This window comes from Muscardinus avellanarius (assembly GCF_963383645.1).
Source record: "Muscardinus avellanarius genome assembly, chromosome: 19".
NCBI classification, from domain to species: domain Eukaryota; kingdom Metazoa; phylum Chordata; class Mammalia; order Rodentia; family Gliridae; genus Muscardinus; species Muscardinus avellanarius.
This window is the reverse complement of record NC_137805.1, coordinates 5,207,491-5,224,350: the sequence shown is the minus strand read 5'-3', so window position 1 is coordinate 5,224,350 and position 16,860 is coordinate 5,207,491. Positions and strand designations below refer to the sequence as shown.

The 16,860-nt window shown below is 41.4% G+C and overlaps 1 protein-coding gene across 1 annotated transcript in view; it reads left to right on the top strand.

Annotated features, from left to right (window-relative positions):
- SPTLC3 (serine palmitoyltransferase long chain base subunit 3) overlaps positions 1-16,603 on the top strand; it is a gene marked incomplete at both ends in the record, with an annotated part of 150,548 nt that extends 133,945 nt beyond the window's left edge. Inside the window, 3 exons of the mRNA XM_080716163.1 lie at positions 7,179-7,314; positions 11,616-11,745; positions 16,487-16,603. Of these exons, the coding sequence (XP_080572289.1) occupies positions 7,179-7,314; positions 11,616-11,745; positions 16,487-16,603 (383 nt within the window). The remainder of the gene's footprint in view (positions 1-7,178; positions 7,315-11,615; positions 11,746-16,486) is intronic.
- Positions 16,604-16,860: the final 257 nt, after the last annotated feature.

The window sequence follows — 16,860 nt, the reverse complement described above, 5'->3', positions numbered from 1 at the left end:
TAGGTGCCTGATAAAAATGTGTGTTCCTCTCAGCCAACCACTCCAATTGCTTTTCTCCACCCCACTGGGAAGCTTGTCACTACTAATGTGATTCTTATGATCCCGTTACCTCTTGATCTTTACTGGGATCTCTCTGCCCCTGAGTGTGTCGGAAACAAAATGTCCTGTCTGGTGTCCAGTACTTAAAAATAACAGACTCTGGGTTCCTGCTGCCACACTGAAACTTTACTCCCAGGCCTCTCCCCAGCATCCCAGCCCTCGCCATAACAGGGGAGCAGTCAAGGGTACACGGGCACACAGAGAGGGGGCATTCTTAGACCACCATGGGCATTCTTCAGTAGCGGTGTGATTTTCCCTGGGTTAATTTTTCAGAAATATCAACTTCTGACATGGTGAGAAATGTTTTAGGGAAAGATACTTTCCATCTCCAGAGACAGGGTCCATATTTTTCAAAGAACGCTGCCAAGAAGTGTGTTTGAATTATCCAGGTTGTATTCTAATAACGGTGATATGCTACGCAAGTTAGGAAGGCAGTGAGCAGTGTGTATGCTGCATGTCCACTTTCAAACCTCAAAAATTATAAACAAAGTCACCCCGTGGCATCTCAGTGTATTCATGTTTCCTATGTTAGAAAGTGATAGTGGCACCAATATTGGCCCAGGAGCTCAACTCTGTCTCTTTTCTTGATCTTACAAGGCAAGGGGAAATGCCGTTCTCTGTCTCTCTGAATTTATTTATTTCTTTTGTTGTTGTTGTTGCATACCAACAGTTCAAGAGGGAAGAAATTTTCCTTCTTAAGATAGGTCATTCTGTTCAGTTTCTTTCCACTGTCTGTAATTCCTTCTGACCCTCTGGGAGACTGAGTTGTCCCCAAACATATTTTTGGAAACACCACAGACCATTGTTTTTATTAGGGGACTAGAGAGCTTTGTAGTAAGATGCTTTGTGTTTTATTTGTTTTCCTTCCTCTGCTCCAGCTGTTTTTGTTTTAACAGCATTGGAGGGAAGGTTAAAGCATCCGTGGCCTCTGTTAACCTAGCCCATCTCTCAAGCTGGTGGGGTTAGACATCCAGACATCTCACCGGATGAGAAGCAACATACATGTCATCTCAGGGGTGGGTTTGTCCTGATTTTATCCACCCTCATGAAAGGGGTATGGCCAACGGTAGGGATGATCTCAAATCAAGTGAGCACTTTGGAGCAGGGAGCTGTTAGGAGAGCAGGTCAGTCCCATAAAACATATTTTCCAAGAACCCAGGCACTTTCTAACTGCCAAGGTATAACAATGTCAAATAAGGGGCTTCCATATGGGCTCAATTTTTGTTTTTTACATCTAACCAGGGAGCAGGACTCAGCCAAGATACGGTCAGGTGGCCATCAAGAGCTTGTATGACCTTAGGGGTGGACTGGAAATGGTGGCTTTTTCCAAGATAACAAAGTCTACTTGCTTACACCTTATGAAAAACAAACTCCATGGCCAGTCCCACCCATGGAAACCCTGAATGATTTGGTCTGTGGTACAGGTTGGACATGGGATTGTGCCAATCACTCTCAATGTTTTGAAGGGGACAGTGAAGCTTTTGGGAACCACTGTCCTATTGAAAAAAATAACTAACTTTTTGAATGTTTACTGGATGCCAGATACACCTTGGAACATCCAATAAACCTCCTTAACCTCTTTCTCAAACTTTTCCTGGGAGATAAGCTTATCACTGTGGTTTTACAGATAACACTGATGGTTTAAAGCTTTAAGTTGTCCAAGTAAAGTATTATTTCTAGTCTGTTTAACTCCACTCAGTAGCCTCCTCAAAGAACTCAGAACTTGGCAATAGAAGCACATATGTGAATTCTCTTGGAGTCTGTGTAAGAAGCTGCCTCGTTCACTTACTTATCTGAGTCCAGGACCTTCCTTGACTTCCGTGTAATACATGTAAAAAGAATCAGAAACGATTTAATTAGGTCCTTGGAGTGTTTCAAAGGGGGTTGTTTGCAGTTCCCAGTCCCCAGGGCGCCCAGGTGCCATCCTGGCAATGGCCGTTCCTGTACCAAAGAATGTGTGCCAAATATTCCTTCTACTTTTACAAAGCACTCTTGAAGCAGGGATCTCAAGGCACAGCATAATTAATAAAATCACCCACATCCTGTCTAGATGAGTAGTGTTTTATATGTACAAATTCTCCTCTGCCCCCAGGCCCTCAGAGAAAATGCGAATGTTTCCAATTTTAAAGAGTCCAATAGAGTAATTGAAAGGAGCTGTATCTTGGCCAACTCCAAAGACCTCAAAGGCATTTATAGTGACCTATATGAGAAAACATGGTGACCACAAAGTGTGTCATAATGGCTTGTCAACCATGCTGTGCTAATAACCGGTTCAAAGATAGAAAATACAGGGCAAGAATAAAACACTCAGTTTTGACAAGTCAGAGATCTCTGGAACTGATATTATGATCTATTTGTCCAAGTCTCCAAAGGATCTAGAAGCAGTGAAGTGATGACATTAGCTGATGATCCAGTTACTTGGGTTAATCAAGACAGAGGGGACAGACGGGGCCAATTAAGTAGCTGGGTAGCCCAGTGATAGATGAGTCATTATAGTCAAATGCAAAGATAATGCCATTGGGAAAAGCAATTTAAGTCATTCATGCACTTCCAGGCCAGGAAATCCTTCTTGTGTTTGAGGGGGAACATTTAGGAATCATCCGGCTCGGCCTGATGAAGTCATCTATTCAGTGTGCAGCTAACAATCAACAAAAGAGCCGAACACACAACGGGACGGGCCATATGGAATACATTTTGGTGGCTGGATGTGTATCTGTGCCTTCACTTCAATCACCTTTATAACAAATCTTCCTGAGGCCCTCTTTTTTTCTTCTGGCCACAGTCCCCCCTCCATTTATGTTCTTATCTCTCTAAACACAGAGTTTTGACGTATGGATCAATTTTTATTTTAGGTAAAGGCAAATATTATCCTTCCTAACTTCGAGTTTGGTACTTCAAATAGGCTGCTCTCTGTACACGTTTCCAAGGGACACTGCAGCGTGTTACAGAATTGCTTCTTTCCTTTTCTTAGCACCAAGAAGTCTATGTCTACACAACAGAATTTACATAGATGATTTGACATCTCTTCAGATCCCTCACATTTGTGTTGCAAATCTAGAATTGAAAAATGGGAAAATGTATTGTTATTTTCTGAAAAAAAAAATGTGTATGGGAAAAGAAAAGAGATTATGCATTAAAGAAAATCATGCTTACAACTGTTCCTTTAAAATCTACATCTCCTCCTGGAATCCCCAAGTAAAGGTTATCAATGGCTGCCATTAATAGGTTGAAAGGTTATCATGAACATTATTCCATCCCCTGATATGTCTTTTTCCTCTTGGATTTCTCCTGTTTTGTCTCCTTTTAGGTTCGCTCTCCTCTTCCCTACCACTAAATGTGGAATTCTTCAGTCCCTGCGGACTCAACCCTCTTCCCTTTTTGTTAGACAACCTTCCCCTTTCCATCCCCACCCTGCCTCATGTCCAAAAGCATCATCCTCTCATTGACTGTATCCAGGATGGTGAGACAGAAAGGCCAATTTCCCTGAGAAAGTACAATAAGCCTGATGCTTTCTCCATCACAGTCTCTTTTCTGGGAATTGGCAGAGTTAAGGAAGGAGCTTTCTTGTGAAGTGAAGTTGTATGAAACTTAGTAATTGAAAACAAACATAGAAAATGAAATAAAGGGCTGGGTGTGGTGGCGTACGCTTATAATCCCCACGCTTGGGAGGTGGAGACAGGAGGATCGCGCAGGTTCGAAGCCAGCCGTGCTGGCGTAAAAGACCCTGTTTCAAAAATATAAAATAGGTCTGGGAGTGTAGCCCGAAGGTTGAAGGGCTTCCAGGAACCCCAGTACCACCAAAAAAAATAATTTAAAAAAAGAAAATGAAATAAAGAGTCAGGCATGGTGGTGCATGCTTGTAAAGCAGTACTTGGGAGGCTGAGACAGGAGGATGCCAGATTCACGGCCAGCCTCAGCTACTTAGTGAGGCCCTCTGCAACTTAGTGAAACCCTGTTTCAATATAAAGAATAAAAAATAGGGATGGGGATATAGCTCAGAGGTAGAATGCCCCTAGGTTCCATCCCCAGCACTTCCAAAAGAAGGAGGAGGGGGGGAAGGAAAAGAAAAAAAGAAAGAAAGAAAGAAAGAAAGAAAGAAAGAAAGAAAGAAAGAAAGAAAGAAAGAAAGAAAGAGAATGATGGCTTTCCAGACCATGAAAAGACTGTAAGCCATGACTTCTATCCATAGTCCATGAATAGAAAAGTCAGTACAATTGCATCTGACAGCTTTGTTATGTATCATCATGTTTCTGTGTTCCAAGTTGTTTGCTAACCTTAGAACTTAATAAAATTGGACCAACTGTGGAAGAAAAAGAAAAAAGAAAAAGTAAAAAGGCATGAACAACTGGAACATTTTATATCTTGCTTCTTTGTTGATGTTCTACTTAACAAAATCTCCATTCTCCAATCTGTATCTATCATCAGACTGATTGAGGCACAGAGGTTAAGTCCTTTTGAGCCTGATAAGCAAATAGAAACTCTTTAAGAAAGGTGTTAGTTTTGAGGAATGACAAAAAAATCCATATGAGAAGACCAGATATAGAAAGTGTTCTTCAGGGGCTCACCTGTCTTCCTTGGTCCAGACCTCTAGGCCCCCTACTCAAAGTAAAGGGTTTTCTGCATTCTAATCTTTACTGTCCTACTTAACCTTTTAAACCATGAAGCTGTCAAAAGCTTTCTCAGCTTTTAACCTCTCAACTCTACTATAATATATATAATTATATATATTATAATTATGATGTAAACAGCTGGCAGAGATGTGAGTTTCACTAAACTTGAGAAGAGATGGCTACCATCCATTTTCTGGGAAAGCACTATGGTGCATTGGCTATAACACGGATTCTAGAACCCAATTGTCTGGGTTACACTCTGGCTTGGCTCCCTACCAACTATGTGAACTTAAGTTACTTGGCTTCCCCTCATGTATAATTCAGGGTTACAGGATCTACTTCAATATGGTCATTTTGAATACTAAGTTATTAAATGCCAAGTGCTTATAGAAGTGATGACATTAGCTACATGTGGACTATAATTGTAGTGATTGATTTTATTATTATTGTCCCTTAAGCTGCCTGATCCAACCAGTGGCCATCTGTATCACTTAAGACATATTTGTTTGCATGTGACACAGAGACCTTTATTGATGGGTGGGGAACCTAAGGGTACAAGGGATACCATCCAAGACCCTCCCTGTGCCTTATTTCTCATCTAAGCCAGCACTGTTCTCAAGTATCCTTCCTTCATGTGGTAGCAGAGATGTAGTTTAAGGATTACCTGATCTTTTTGTTGTTGTTGTTGTTGTTGTTGTTTTGGTGGTACTGGAGTTCCTGGAAACCCTTCTACCTCTGGGCTACACTCCCAGACCTTTTTTTTTTTTTTTTTTTTACTTGGAAACAGGATCTCCTAAGCAGGCTTCGAACCTGTGCGATCCTCCTGTATCTGCCTCCCAAGTGCGGAGATTACAAGCGTGCACCACCACACCAGCTTACCTGATCTTTTCACTTCTTCCTCAGTGGGTCTGTAAGAAAAACTCTGATAGTCCCAGGTTGTGGCTCATCATTGAACCAATAATCTGAAGGACAAAGGGCTTCAATTGCTCAAGACTGAGCCTCATGCTTTCTTAGCAAAGAGGAAAGGCAGGGCCAACCCTCCCCAAGTTCTTGGTGCCCAGAAGGAAAGATGTTCAGCAGATGTCTACTGCTCAACCTTTCTCAAAACACAATCTGGGGCAGTTTTTGTTTTTTGGTTTTTTTCGGTGGTGGTGGTGGTGGTACTGGGGTTCCTGGAAGCCCTTCTACCTCTGGGCTACACTCCCAGACCTATTTTTTTTTTTTTGAAACAGGGTCTCTTAAGCCAGCGCGGCTGGCTTTGAACCTGCCCAATCCTCCTGTCTCCGCCTCCCAACCACAGGGATTACAAGCATGCGCCACCACGCCCGGCCTGGGGCAGTCTTTTAAGGCAGAATTAGATGATCACGATTGACATATGTACTGAAATTTTTACAATTTTTCCATCTGTGATGTTCCAAATAAATATTGGCTAGATATCAGATATTACTAAAGCAGGGCTTCTGTCCAGTCTTAATGAACACCTGGCCAATCAGGATGGAGGTGAGATATGGCCCATCAGTCCAACCATAGCAGCACACTCCCATGGAACAGCAGCTCTGCATCAAAGGCAAACATTGAATTAACTTCTAGGAGACCTAAATGTCCAATCCTACTCATTCTTATGGAGTGAATGCTGCCTATATTCATCTACCCATATAAAAGCAAGACTGGAGTAAGCAGGCTTCTTCACAACTTTTAATGCTCTTTAATTTCTTTCTCATCTTCTTTGTGTGAGCCCTGCACGGGGACACACACTTGGGACAAAGGATGACCTTTTGAGCTGAACCACTAAAACCTTGATAGGGCACACAGATTTTGCTTGCACTTCTAGTTTAGGTAACACTGTCTGGTTTTGTTTTGTTTTGCTTTTTGTTTTTATTTTCCTGGCTGAGCAAAGCAGAGCTTCCCTCTCTCCTCCCTTGTCTAACACCACCCAAGTCTTCACAAAACAACCCTGGTCTCAGCTGGACTGATCTCTGTCCAGGAATACGCTACTTCTTCAAAATCAAGTTAGATGAAGTGTCCTTTGATTAAAGACTTAGATGAAGAGAAATTTAATGGGCCAGCTCAATTTAACTAAAAAATGTATATCAACTGCTGTGATGTGTATTTGTGTATGAGTGTGTGTGTGTGTGTGTGTGTGTGTGTGTGTGTTCGTATTACACTCCCTTATCCTGTGTTTAAAGCACTTAGCAGAGTCCATATCAAATAGGCATCTCCCACCAGCCCCGCAGCTGGGCCTGGCTTTACTTGCTTTCGGCCTCTACCAGCACCTCTTCACCATCTTGTGTTTCAGGTGCAGGACAGAGCCCACAGGTCCTCACACAAAGCTCTTTCCCCTCCCTCTCAGCCCCTTCCCCGCTAATGTGCAGGCCTACAGAAAGACTGAGGATGGTTTTCCCAGTTCACCTGGCCTTGCTTCCCTCTTTCCAATGGGAATTGATGGATTTTACACCTGTCTCCTTTCAGGATTGCAGAGAATACAGCGACTTGCAAGAAACACACAATACTTCAGGCAGAGACTGAAGGAAATGGGATTCATTATCTACGGCAACGACCACTCTCCCGTTGTCCCCCTGCTCCTCTACATGCCTAGTAAAGTAGCGTAAGTATCCCAGGGCTCTCAGAGTCATGCCCAAACCCAAATCCCCTGTGACCAGGCTAGGATGAGGCCTTTGACACACAAGGCTTTGCTTGAGCTCGGAAGCCACCTGCTGGCCATCAGCAGAGAGCTTTCCACACGCCTTATAGAAAAGGAGCCAGGTAGTAAGGCCCAGCTCTCTCCCTGCCACCATTTCCAAGCTCTGGAAACTTGGGGAGATCAGTTATCTCAACTGTAAATTAGAGACCATGCTGAGCCTCCTTCTGACCCTGGACCTTCCTCCTGGATGACTTCTAAAGGCCAGCCCTCCCAACATCACCATCAAAATAACCAGACTCTGCTTTATCCTGTTGCATTTGCATGGCCATTCTCAGGATCCTTAGTTTGATTACAGGGAAACTGGGGCTGAGAATACACAATTCATCCAAGGTGATACAAATAAAACACGAGTCAGATGGGTGTGACAGGTCACACCTGTAATCCCAATACTTAGGAGGCTGAGACAAGAGGATCACAGGTTATCAGCCAGCCTCGGCAACTTAGTGAGGTACTGTTACAAAATTAAAAAAATAAAAATAAAATGGGGCAGGGGGGTAATGCTAGGAGGTAGAACACCCCTGGGTTCGATTCTCAGAGCCACAAAAAAAAGTAGTGAACCTAAGAGGCAATTCTACCACCACCCCCAAACCTAGGTTGACTTCAAAGCACATTCCCTTAACAAAAAAAAAAAACTTTTATGTCTCTGTTGTATGCCTATTTGGGGTTATTTTCCACTGCTTGCAGCTCTGAAATTGAATAGAAAAAATATGACCAGAATAATTTTATTCATGAGCCATTCTTCCACCTGTGTGAGACCAATTATGTGTTATTAAAAGGAAGTTAACCAAAATTCTCTTTAAATGTAGAACTGGTGTCTTTGACCACGAACATGGTGTAAAGTAATATTGATCATGTGTCTTAAATTCCACAGAGCCTACCTTCCCTCCAAAATAACCCTATTGCTAGAATATTCTGTCTGACTCTCTAGTCGCGTGACCAAATTCACAGAGCATTTGCAGCAGAAAAGTACCAGTAAAAGAGACATGAGGCCCAGAGATTGAAAACTCATGGAGTGTAGGACTGAGTCATGAGTTCCCCAAAGAACTGATGCTTTGAAGCATGCTCTTGGGTCATTTCACCACAGCAAAATATCAAGTTAAAGCACACACATGAGTTGTTCAGCAAGCCACGCTATTAGCAACCAGTCACAGATCTGGCCAAGGGTGGAGTCGTTCAGAAATGTCACACCACAGCTCTCTGTGCTGATGGTGATGATGTTGGGGTGGGGTGTTATCAATGATTCCAAATAGCAGATGATCAAATGCCCTCTGCCATATGATTAGGGAAAGGACCAAAGAGCACCTACATTTATTCAGAGAGGCAGGGGAAAATGCATGCTCTGGAAGGAAGAGTCCAAAGTTAGCTTATGTCTAATATTTTATCATTAGTTCAAAGGAAAGAATCCAAAACAAACTCATTGAGATGCAGAGTGCACAGGGCTAGCATGGCAAGGGGAAGGAACACGCTGGGTAGTTTTGCTCTGATGGGAGAAGCCAGAATGAGAATCTCTACAGGTTGGAAAAGGAAACCAACCTGATGAGAAGGGCCTGGGAAAAGTTTTTAAAATGCATTTGTCTAACTAAATTCATTTTAAGCTGACATATAAAAATATTTAAAATCTACAGTACTAATTGAGTACTGTATAAGGTTGTTTGTTTTTGGTTTTGGTGTTTTGTGTCGTACAGGAATTGAACCCAGAGGCATTCCACCTCCAAGCCACACCCCCAGCCCTATTTTTTATTCCTTATTTTGAAACAGAGTCTCACTAAATTGTGGAGGGCCTCACTAAGTAGCTGAGGCTGGACGTGAAACTGAAATCCTCTTATTTCCGCTGCCAAGTACTGGGATTACAAACATGGGCGTGAGGTTTTTATATATGCATACATTGTATAATGTTTAGACCAGGTTAAACATACCTGCCTCCTCAAACATTTATCGAATTTCTTTATGTGAGAAAACATTCAGAATGCTCTCTTCTAGCTTTTTAGGGTATACGATACATAATTGTCAGCTATTGACACCCCACTGTGCCATAGCATGCCAGAACGTCAAACACGCTTCAAGAATTCACTGATATGATATATTTCACGTAAAAGTCATGTTCTGTGGCATGGTGAGAGGCTTGAAATCAAGAAGAATTTTACCTAGCCTCTTTGAAACTTGGTATTATTAAAACATCGTGGTTTCTCCACATTTCCGCCCATGTAGAATGAAAAAATAATCTCTAGCTAGTTATCAAGCACTGGAATCATCAATGAAGTTCGATATAATGTGATTTCATCCATAAAATGTGTACTTCAATAATCAAGAATGAATTATGCTTAGCATGTGGTACAGGGAGGGTTTGAATTCTCTCTCACGGTCCTTGTGGTACACTTGGGAGAACAGCACAGGCTGCTTGCAGTGCAATGTCAATGCACTGTTATTATTATTATTTCATATATTTTTCATGTCTTCCAGCCCATGCCAGCTCTAATTTGCTTTGAGGAGTACAAGCCCAGAGGCTCATTTCATCAAATGTTCAGTGCAATCACAGACATTAACATAAGGGTAGCAGTGGTACTATACGTTTTTAAATGCAAAAGTGCTCTAGGGAGGCCCCAGCTGAGCTAATGAATCAACAGAATCATAGATTTTGCTCTATATTCCTTGGCAAAACTCGCTTCCTTTGGTACAAAGAGAACTATGCAGACAGTGAAAAGGGTCTTCTGAGCGCCCCAAACCTGGCCTAAGACCATGGGTCGGGTGGTTTGTAGTCAAGCAATAAAAGCACTTGACTTGCTTCTCAGTTATGAGCCCTCATCCCGGGCAGTTCTGTGAGCAGCCTTCCATGGGGTGATCAAGAAGGAGAAAGACAGTGTCTGTTTGCAAGTTTATCAGCTAGAAAGCGTCATTGCCTTGTAACCCTCCCAGTTTAAGTCAAAAGGTGAACCTTGCCTGGCCCGAGCCAGGGGCCAGGGAAGCTGTAGGTTCCCTAGGTCTTTGCAGTTTGCTGCTTCGTTCGATAACCTGCTTTCTACCTGGGGCAACGAAAAAGCAGACTGCTAAGCGGCAAGACAGATGAATGGGCAAGCAGGCTAACGCTCCATGTCTGACTCAAGAATTCTGAGTTATGACTGGAAGGCTTCTGTGGCGCTGTTAGCCTTCAGCCTAAAATAATATACCAGCAACCTCTTAATGCTAAGAACAGATCTGAGGCATTTATTTTACTTATGGGTAGAGCCACTTGGTAATTAAGGTTTCCTGCAGAGAGAAACAGGGCCCAAAGGGGGAAAAGACTCACTTGGGGGTAAATGCCTTTTTATCTGACCTTGGCTCTCAGCGTGAGCAATTTGCAGACTTTGAATTTAATATTCCAGCATCATTACTGAGATTAGCTTTAGAAAAGAAGAAAGCTAGAAGGATGAAGGAAAGGAATCATGGCTTCCAAAGGTTTTATGCCGCATCAAAGAGCTTTGTAGTCAGTATGACGCATATCCCATCAGCAGCATCTGCCCATGCAGTCTCTGTGTGTGAGCCTTCTTCCTCTGCCTCCCTCCGGTCTGATTTCCCTTCCAGCCAGTGAATGGGTCTATTGCTCCTGTGCATACCTGGGTATGTTCACTCACACATGAACAGATGAGAAGACCCTTGCAATTTCTTATCTCTGATTTGATGTAAAATCTAATCTTTGATTTCGGAGTGGGAATATTGGCTTGCTCTTGAATCCTACAGACCCCAGATCCTATTCTTCCAATTATAGTCACTAACTACATTAAGTTTTTATAGTCTATTACTGGATTAAGTTTTTCAAACATACAGGCCTGCATTTAATGTATATACCTTCTCGTGTACTTGTATTGTGTTAGCTGTTTGTTTATTATTCCTAGGGATTTTGCAAGTAAAAGATTTTTTTTAACCAATGTAGACTTGTTAAGCCAGACTCACATACATCAATATTTTCTGCTCAATGCCAAAGACTCAGTATCCATGATTATTTAATCAGGTCCATAATGCTATACTCCTAGTTATGAGGAACCTTAAGTGAATCCTCATTTCTCTTTCAGCTGCTTTTGACAGATTTTAATAACTTTGAATAGCCTCTACTTAATATCAGAAATAGAAAAAATCAATTAGCCTTATTCCTTTGTGGGGAGACAGGATAATTGGCTTTTTTGTTTGTTTGTTTGTTTGTTTGTTAACTTTCTATTTTCTCTTTTCCTAAGGGCTTTTGCAAGGCAGATGTTAGACAAAAAAATTGGGGTGGTGGTCGTTGGATTTCCAGCCACTCCACTGGCAGAGGCTCGGGCTCGGTTCTGTGTTTCAGCGGCACATACGCGGGAAATGTTAGACACAGTGAGTATAACTTAATGCCAGTGGGATCTCTGGTCCTGGTCCGTTGAATCCTGAGCAATCCTTTTATTCAGCCCGATTAGAATGTTCTGGATTTCTCGTGGATTGTGTAGGAGAACAGGACTAATGACAAATGTAACTTACTGCTAAAATCTAGGGTATATCAACTTCCAACACTATAATTGATTCAGTAGATAGAAAATAAAATCAATTCAGAAAATACTTACCAAGTCAATATTTTGCTTTCATAGAAAAGACTGAGTAGTCAAATATTATGGTATCTACTTATTATGAAATGCAAAAAATAATCCCACGTGCTTTTTTAGTGTCAACTCCTTGCATCCTGATATTTTCCATGTCCACAAAATCTTCCATCATAAAATATCACTCAACTAAGCAATATTTTGAAAAAAACAATAAGGATAGATCTCATTATATCATCCAGATCTGAGTCAGGTGGAAATCACTTCAAAACTGCCAGTTTTTGCCCCTGAATTTTAATTTGAATTTGAATGAATAATATCAGAGAACTAAGCCATCCCAATCAACTTGGGGCTAATGGAAATCTCAATATCAATGCCGTTTTCAAACATTCTTGAGTATTCACCACACACAAACCCCGGGGCAAAAGGTCTAGGAGAAGATACTAGTAAACAAGCAACAAATTATAATACCAGACAGTAAAATCATGATGCGACGGGAATACAAAGCACACTGGGAACATGAAGGTGGGAATGAATGACCAGAATGGAGATGACTCACCGTGAAGTGGCTTCCCAGCTGGGCATTGTAATATAAAGAGTGTGAAGCACCATTCAGAGCTTCTGACCAGTCCTGCAGCATAGTCCTATTACTCTGAAATAAATGTAACAAAGGGGTTAAATAGGAAAAAAGGGGAGAGGAAAGGACCTTAAATGGAGCTGTTTGAAGAGAAAAAGAGATGGCAAGGTCAGTAGGAGCAGAAAGAAAAAAAACAACAACCTGTGACCAGACTTTACAAAAGCACCAAGCTGCCAAGATTTGGCAAATGACTGTGTGCAGAGCATGTGTTGAAAGAGAAAAGCACCTTTGAGGTCTCCGCTCTGGTGCACAGAAGGATGGTAAAGGAGTTAAGAGGAGACAGGTGTGCAATCGGGATCAGCAACTCTTCAGTTGAGTGGGGAATGAGGCGAGCTTGGCTTTACATGTGTGGAGATCACATGTCCATGGGCCATCTCTGGAAGAAAATTCTAAAGGACTCCATTCTAGAGCTTGGACAAATATGCAGGGCTGGAGCTGTTGTCATTTAGGAAGTGATGGTTGAGTGCTAGAAGATATAATTATCCAGAAACAAGCAAAAGTGAAGAAACCAAAGGCAGGCTCTTGCAGTAAAGGAATCCCAGCAGGGAGTTAGAGAAGTCAGAAACGAGGTGGGTGAGTGCAGTGTTGAGAGGAGAGGGCCAGGCATAGTGGTACACCAAGTAATCCCAGTACATGGGAGGCTGAAACAGGGGGATAGCAGGTTTGAGGACAGCCTAAGCAACTTAGTGATACTCTCAGCAACCTAGTAGGACCCTGCTTGCTTCAAAATAAATAAATAAATAAATAAATAAATATATATATATATATATATATATATAGAGAGAGAGAGAGAGAGAGAGAGAGAGAGAGAGCTGGGAGTGTAGCTCAGAGGTAGAATATCATTCCCCAGGGAAAAAAAAAAGAGGAGAGAGAAGGATCAAAATGTCCCAGCAAACGTAGAAAAGTTCAGATGTAGTAAGCAAGGAGAAGAAACTATTGAATTGGCAATTTGTGAGAGCTCAGTATTCCATAGAGTGGACAACTTCAGGCGAATGCAAGAAAATAAGAATACAAAAAAATAAAAGGGTAAAGAGGGTAGTTTGAGCTCTAGGAACACACACAAACACACACACACAGGGTACTCATCTCTACCATCTTTACTATTATAGCCTCAGGACTTCAACCACTGTATGACACACGGTAGGAACACTAAAAATATATAGAGCAACACATTAGTGATATCTTGAGCTAACTCTAGATTTCGCGATGCTGATTTCAAGGTATAGAAGGGTAGAACTCTAGATTTCGAGATACCCTTCTATATTTTCCAGGTTCTCTAGAATAAGTTTATATTTCTACTACATTCATTTTAACAAAGAGCTTATTTGTGCATGTGGTACTAGAGATTAAACTCAGGCATATTGTACCTCCGAGCTACACCCCCAGAGCTTTTTAAAATTGTTTTGTTTTGAAACATGGTCTCACTATGTTGCTGAGGCTGTCCTCAAACCTGTGATCCTGCAGTCTCAGTCTCCCAAGTGCTGATATTACTGTCATGCAACACCACGCTCATCTAAATAGCTCCTTTTGAGTGGAAGGAGATGGTGGCAAACAAGAGTAGGCAAGTATTTCAAGAAGTTTGGCTGTAAACTCAAGAAAGTTAGGTTTAGGAAAAGCCTTTAAAAGTGGAAAAACCCCTTTTACATGTTTATTTCTCAGAAGAAGAGGATAATGAAGAGGGGGTTCTACAAGAATGGGTGAGAAGAGATAGGAATCCCAGCAGGGAGTAAAGGAATCCCAGCTGGAACACTCACCAAATAAAACAGCAGCAGACCAGTGCAGTCAGAGACCAGGTTTGGAATAAAAGAACAAACTGGTTCAACATCTCTCTTTCTGACTGAAGACGGCTCCTTTACCAAGGCAAGCTCAAGCTTCTTAATCCTTTCACTTGCCCGATCAAAATTATAAAGACATAACCAGCTGGGAAGTCTTCCCACTTCATGACAGCGTCCAACCTAGAGGTGATCTCTACTTCCTTAAAATCATCTCTAGCACAGACCCAAAATCAATGGCAAGCCCTCTCCCACCTCCTGACACCATGAAGATTTGGCTCTGGAGTGTGCTGGTCCACCCCTCCATGAGCTACAGAAACCTGACTTTGAGGACTGGTTCCTACAGGAGACTTTAACATAAATAAATATATATATATATGATATATATATATATATATCATATATATATATATATATATAGTTACTAGGGATTGAACCTAGGGGCATTCGATCTCCCCCTGGCCCTAATTTATTTTTTATTTAGGAACAGGGTCTCACTAGGTTGCAGAGGGCCTCACTAAGTTACTGAGGCTGGTCACAAACTTGTGATCCTTCTATTTCAGCCTCCCAAAGTACTGGAATTACATATGTACCCTACCATGCTCAGCTTAACGTAAAGTATCTGTAAATCTATACATGCATTCCCAATATATTATGTACATTGCATAACAGACATGAAAAGAGAAGCTAAAAAGATTAAGATAAAACAAATCAAAATCCTAACATTTTCTTCCCATCTTTTCCATGACTGTCACATACCTCCCCCGGGTGCTCAGGCAATCCTCTTTGGAAACCACTGAGATATTGCATACCCCACCTTCAGAAATATCATTAGCAACCACTCCATATGAATGTCATTTAAAAGATGACTTCTGCTGCTCTCTCTTAGTATATAGATTTGATGTAGGAAATTCAGAAAAAAGGGAAGAATATTTAAAACGTGCAAGATTTTATGACCAAGAAATAAATCACTCTTAATATACTGGTAATTATGTGAGACTACAACACACCAGTAAAAGCATATTAAAATTAAATTAGATTTTGGCATGGTGGCACACCCTTGTAATCCCAGTACTTGGAAGGCTGGCGACAGGATGATTACAGATTTGCAGCTAGCTAGCCTCAGCCACTTAGTGAAGCCCTCTGCAACTTAGTGACTCTCTAGTTCAAAATAAAAAATAGGGTTGAAGGGAAAGCTCAGAGGTAGAATACCTCTGGGTTCAGTCCCCAGTACTGCAAAAAAAAAATTTAAATTAAATTAAACTGGTGGATTTATAAACTTTTGTCAGTTTGAAAAACTTCCCATAAGCCCCATTTGTCACTGATTTGAATGTTACCATCATATACGCCCATGTCAGAACATTACACTCTAACATTGTCTTCTTCCTCATCTGACGTGTTAAGAAAAACAGGCTCAGACAGATTTAAAAGGTGCATCTAATTCAATAGGATGAGTATCTAGTAGGAGTGAAGATACAAGAATAAAAAAATAAAAATAAAAATATATATATATTTTTTTTTTACTTTCTGGATCCCAATTGTTCATGTGCAAAATGTATCACTTAAAGTAAGAGAAATGAAACAGGTGTGGTCTTAGTCCCTGAGGGTTTTAAGTTCTATTATTCCTTGGGATGTAAAGAGTATTTTAAAACGGGGTGGGGCGAGAGGAAGCTTGGGAGGGTTGAGGGCCATGCTAATTAGCTCCCACGCGGTTCCACTTTTGTTCTTGGCCAGGTTGGCTTACTGTGTCATGAAGGCATAACCTCAAATGTAATCTGCAACCTTATCTTTGTCTTCCACAAGGTTATATGTAAGTCATTAAATTTTAAACAAAATTCTTAAAGGGTTTAGATGGGTCTGATGTTTTTATTCCCCTCCTCACATTCCCCCCAAAATACAAACATTCACAATGTGAAGTTAGACCATTAAATGAAATGAATTAGCATTTAACATTCCTCTAGGTCTTATAAACCACAACCTGATGATACGGATCTTGCTCTTTTTCTTTAAAATCAAGTAAACGGGCAAAATAAGACTGAGGGTCTTTGTGAAGCTTGCCATTAACCTGGGCTTTGCAAAACAGGGCCACTTAGGGGTTTGACGATAACTGATGGAAGGCAATATCATTGCAGGTTTTGGAAGCCCTGGATGAAATGGGTGATCTCCTAAGACTGAAATATTCCCGACACAGGAAATCAGCACACCCTGTACTCTATGAAGAACTGAGCTTTGAACTTGACGACAATTAAGTTTTCTGGTTCTGAATGGAGCATAAAGACTTTGCCAGAAAGACCTTCCTCCTTGCCTCAGAAGGAATTTAATAAGTGGATTTTTCCCCCTTCCTAAGGACGATTTTGTTTTCCAGACCAACTTAATTGAATGGAGGGAGACACTGTTGTGTTTTTACTGACTTCGAATCTTGACTACACAACTAAAAATATGGTCCCAAATTTAAGTTTCCCCTCTCCCAAGTACCTGCTAGAAACACACACGCACACACACACAC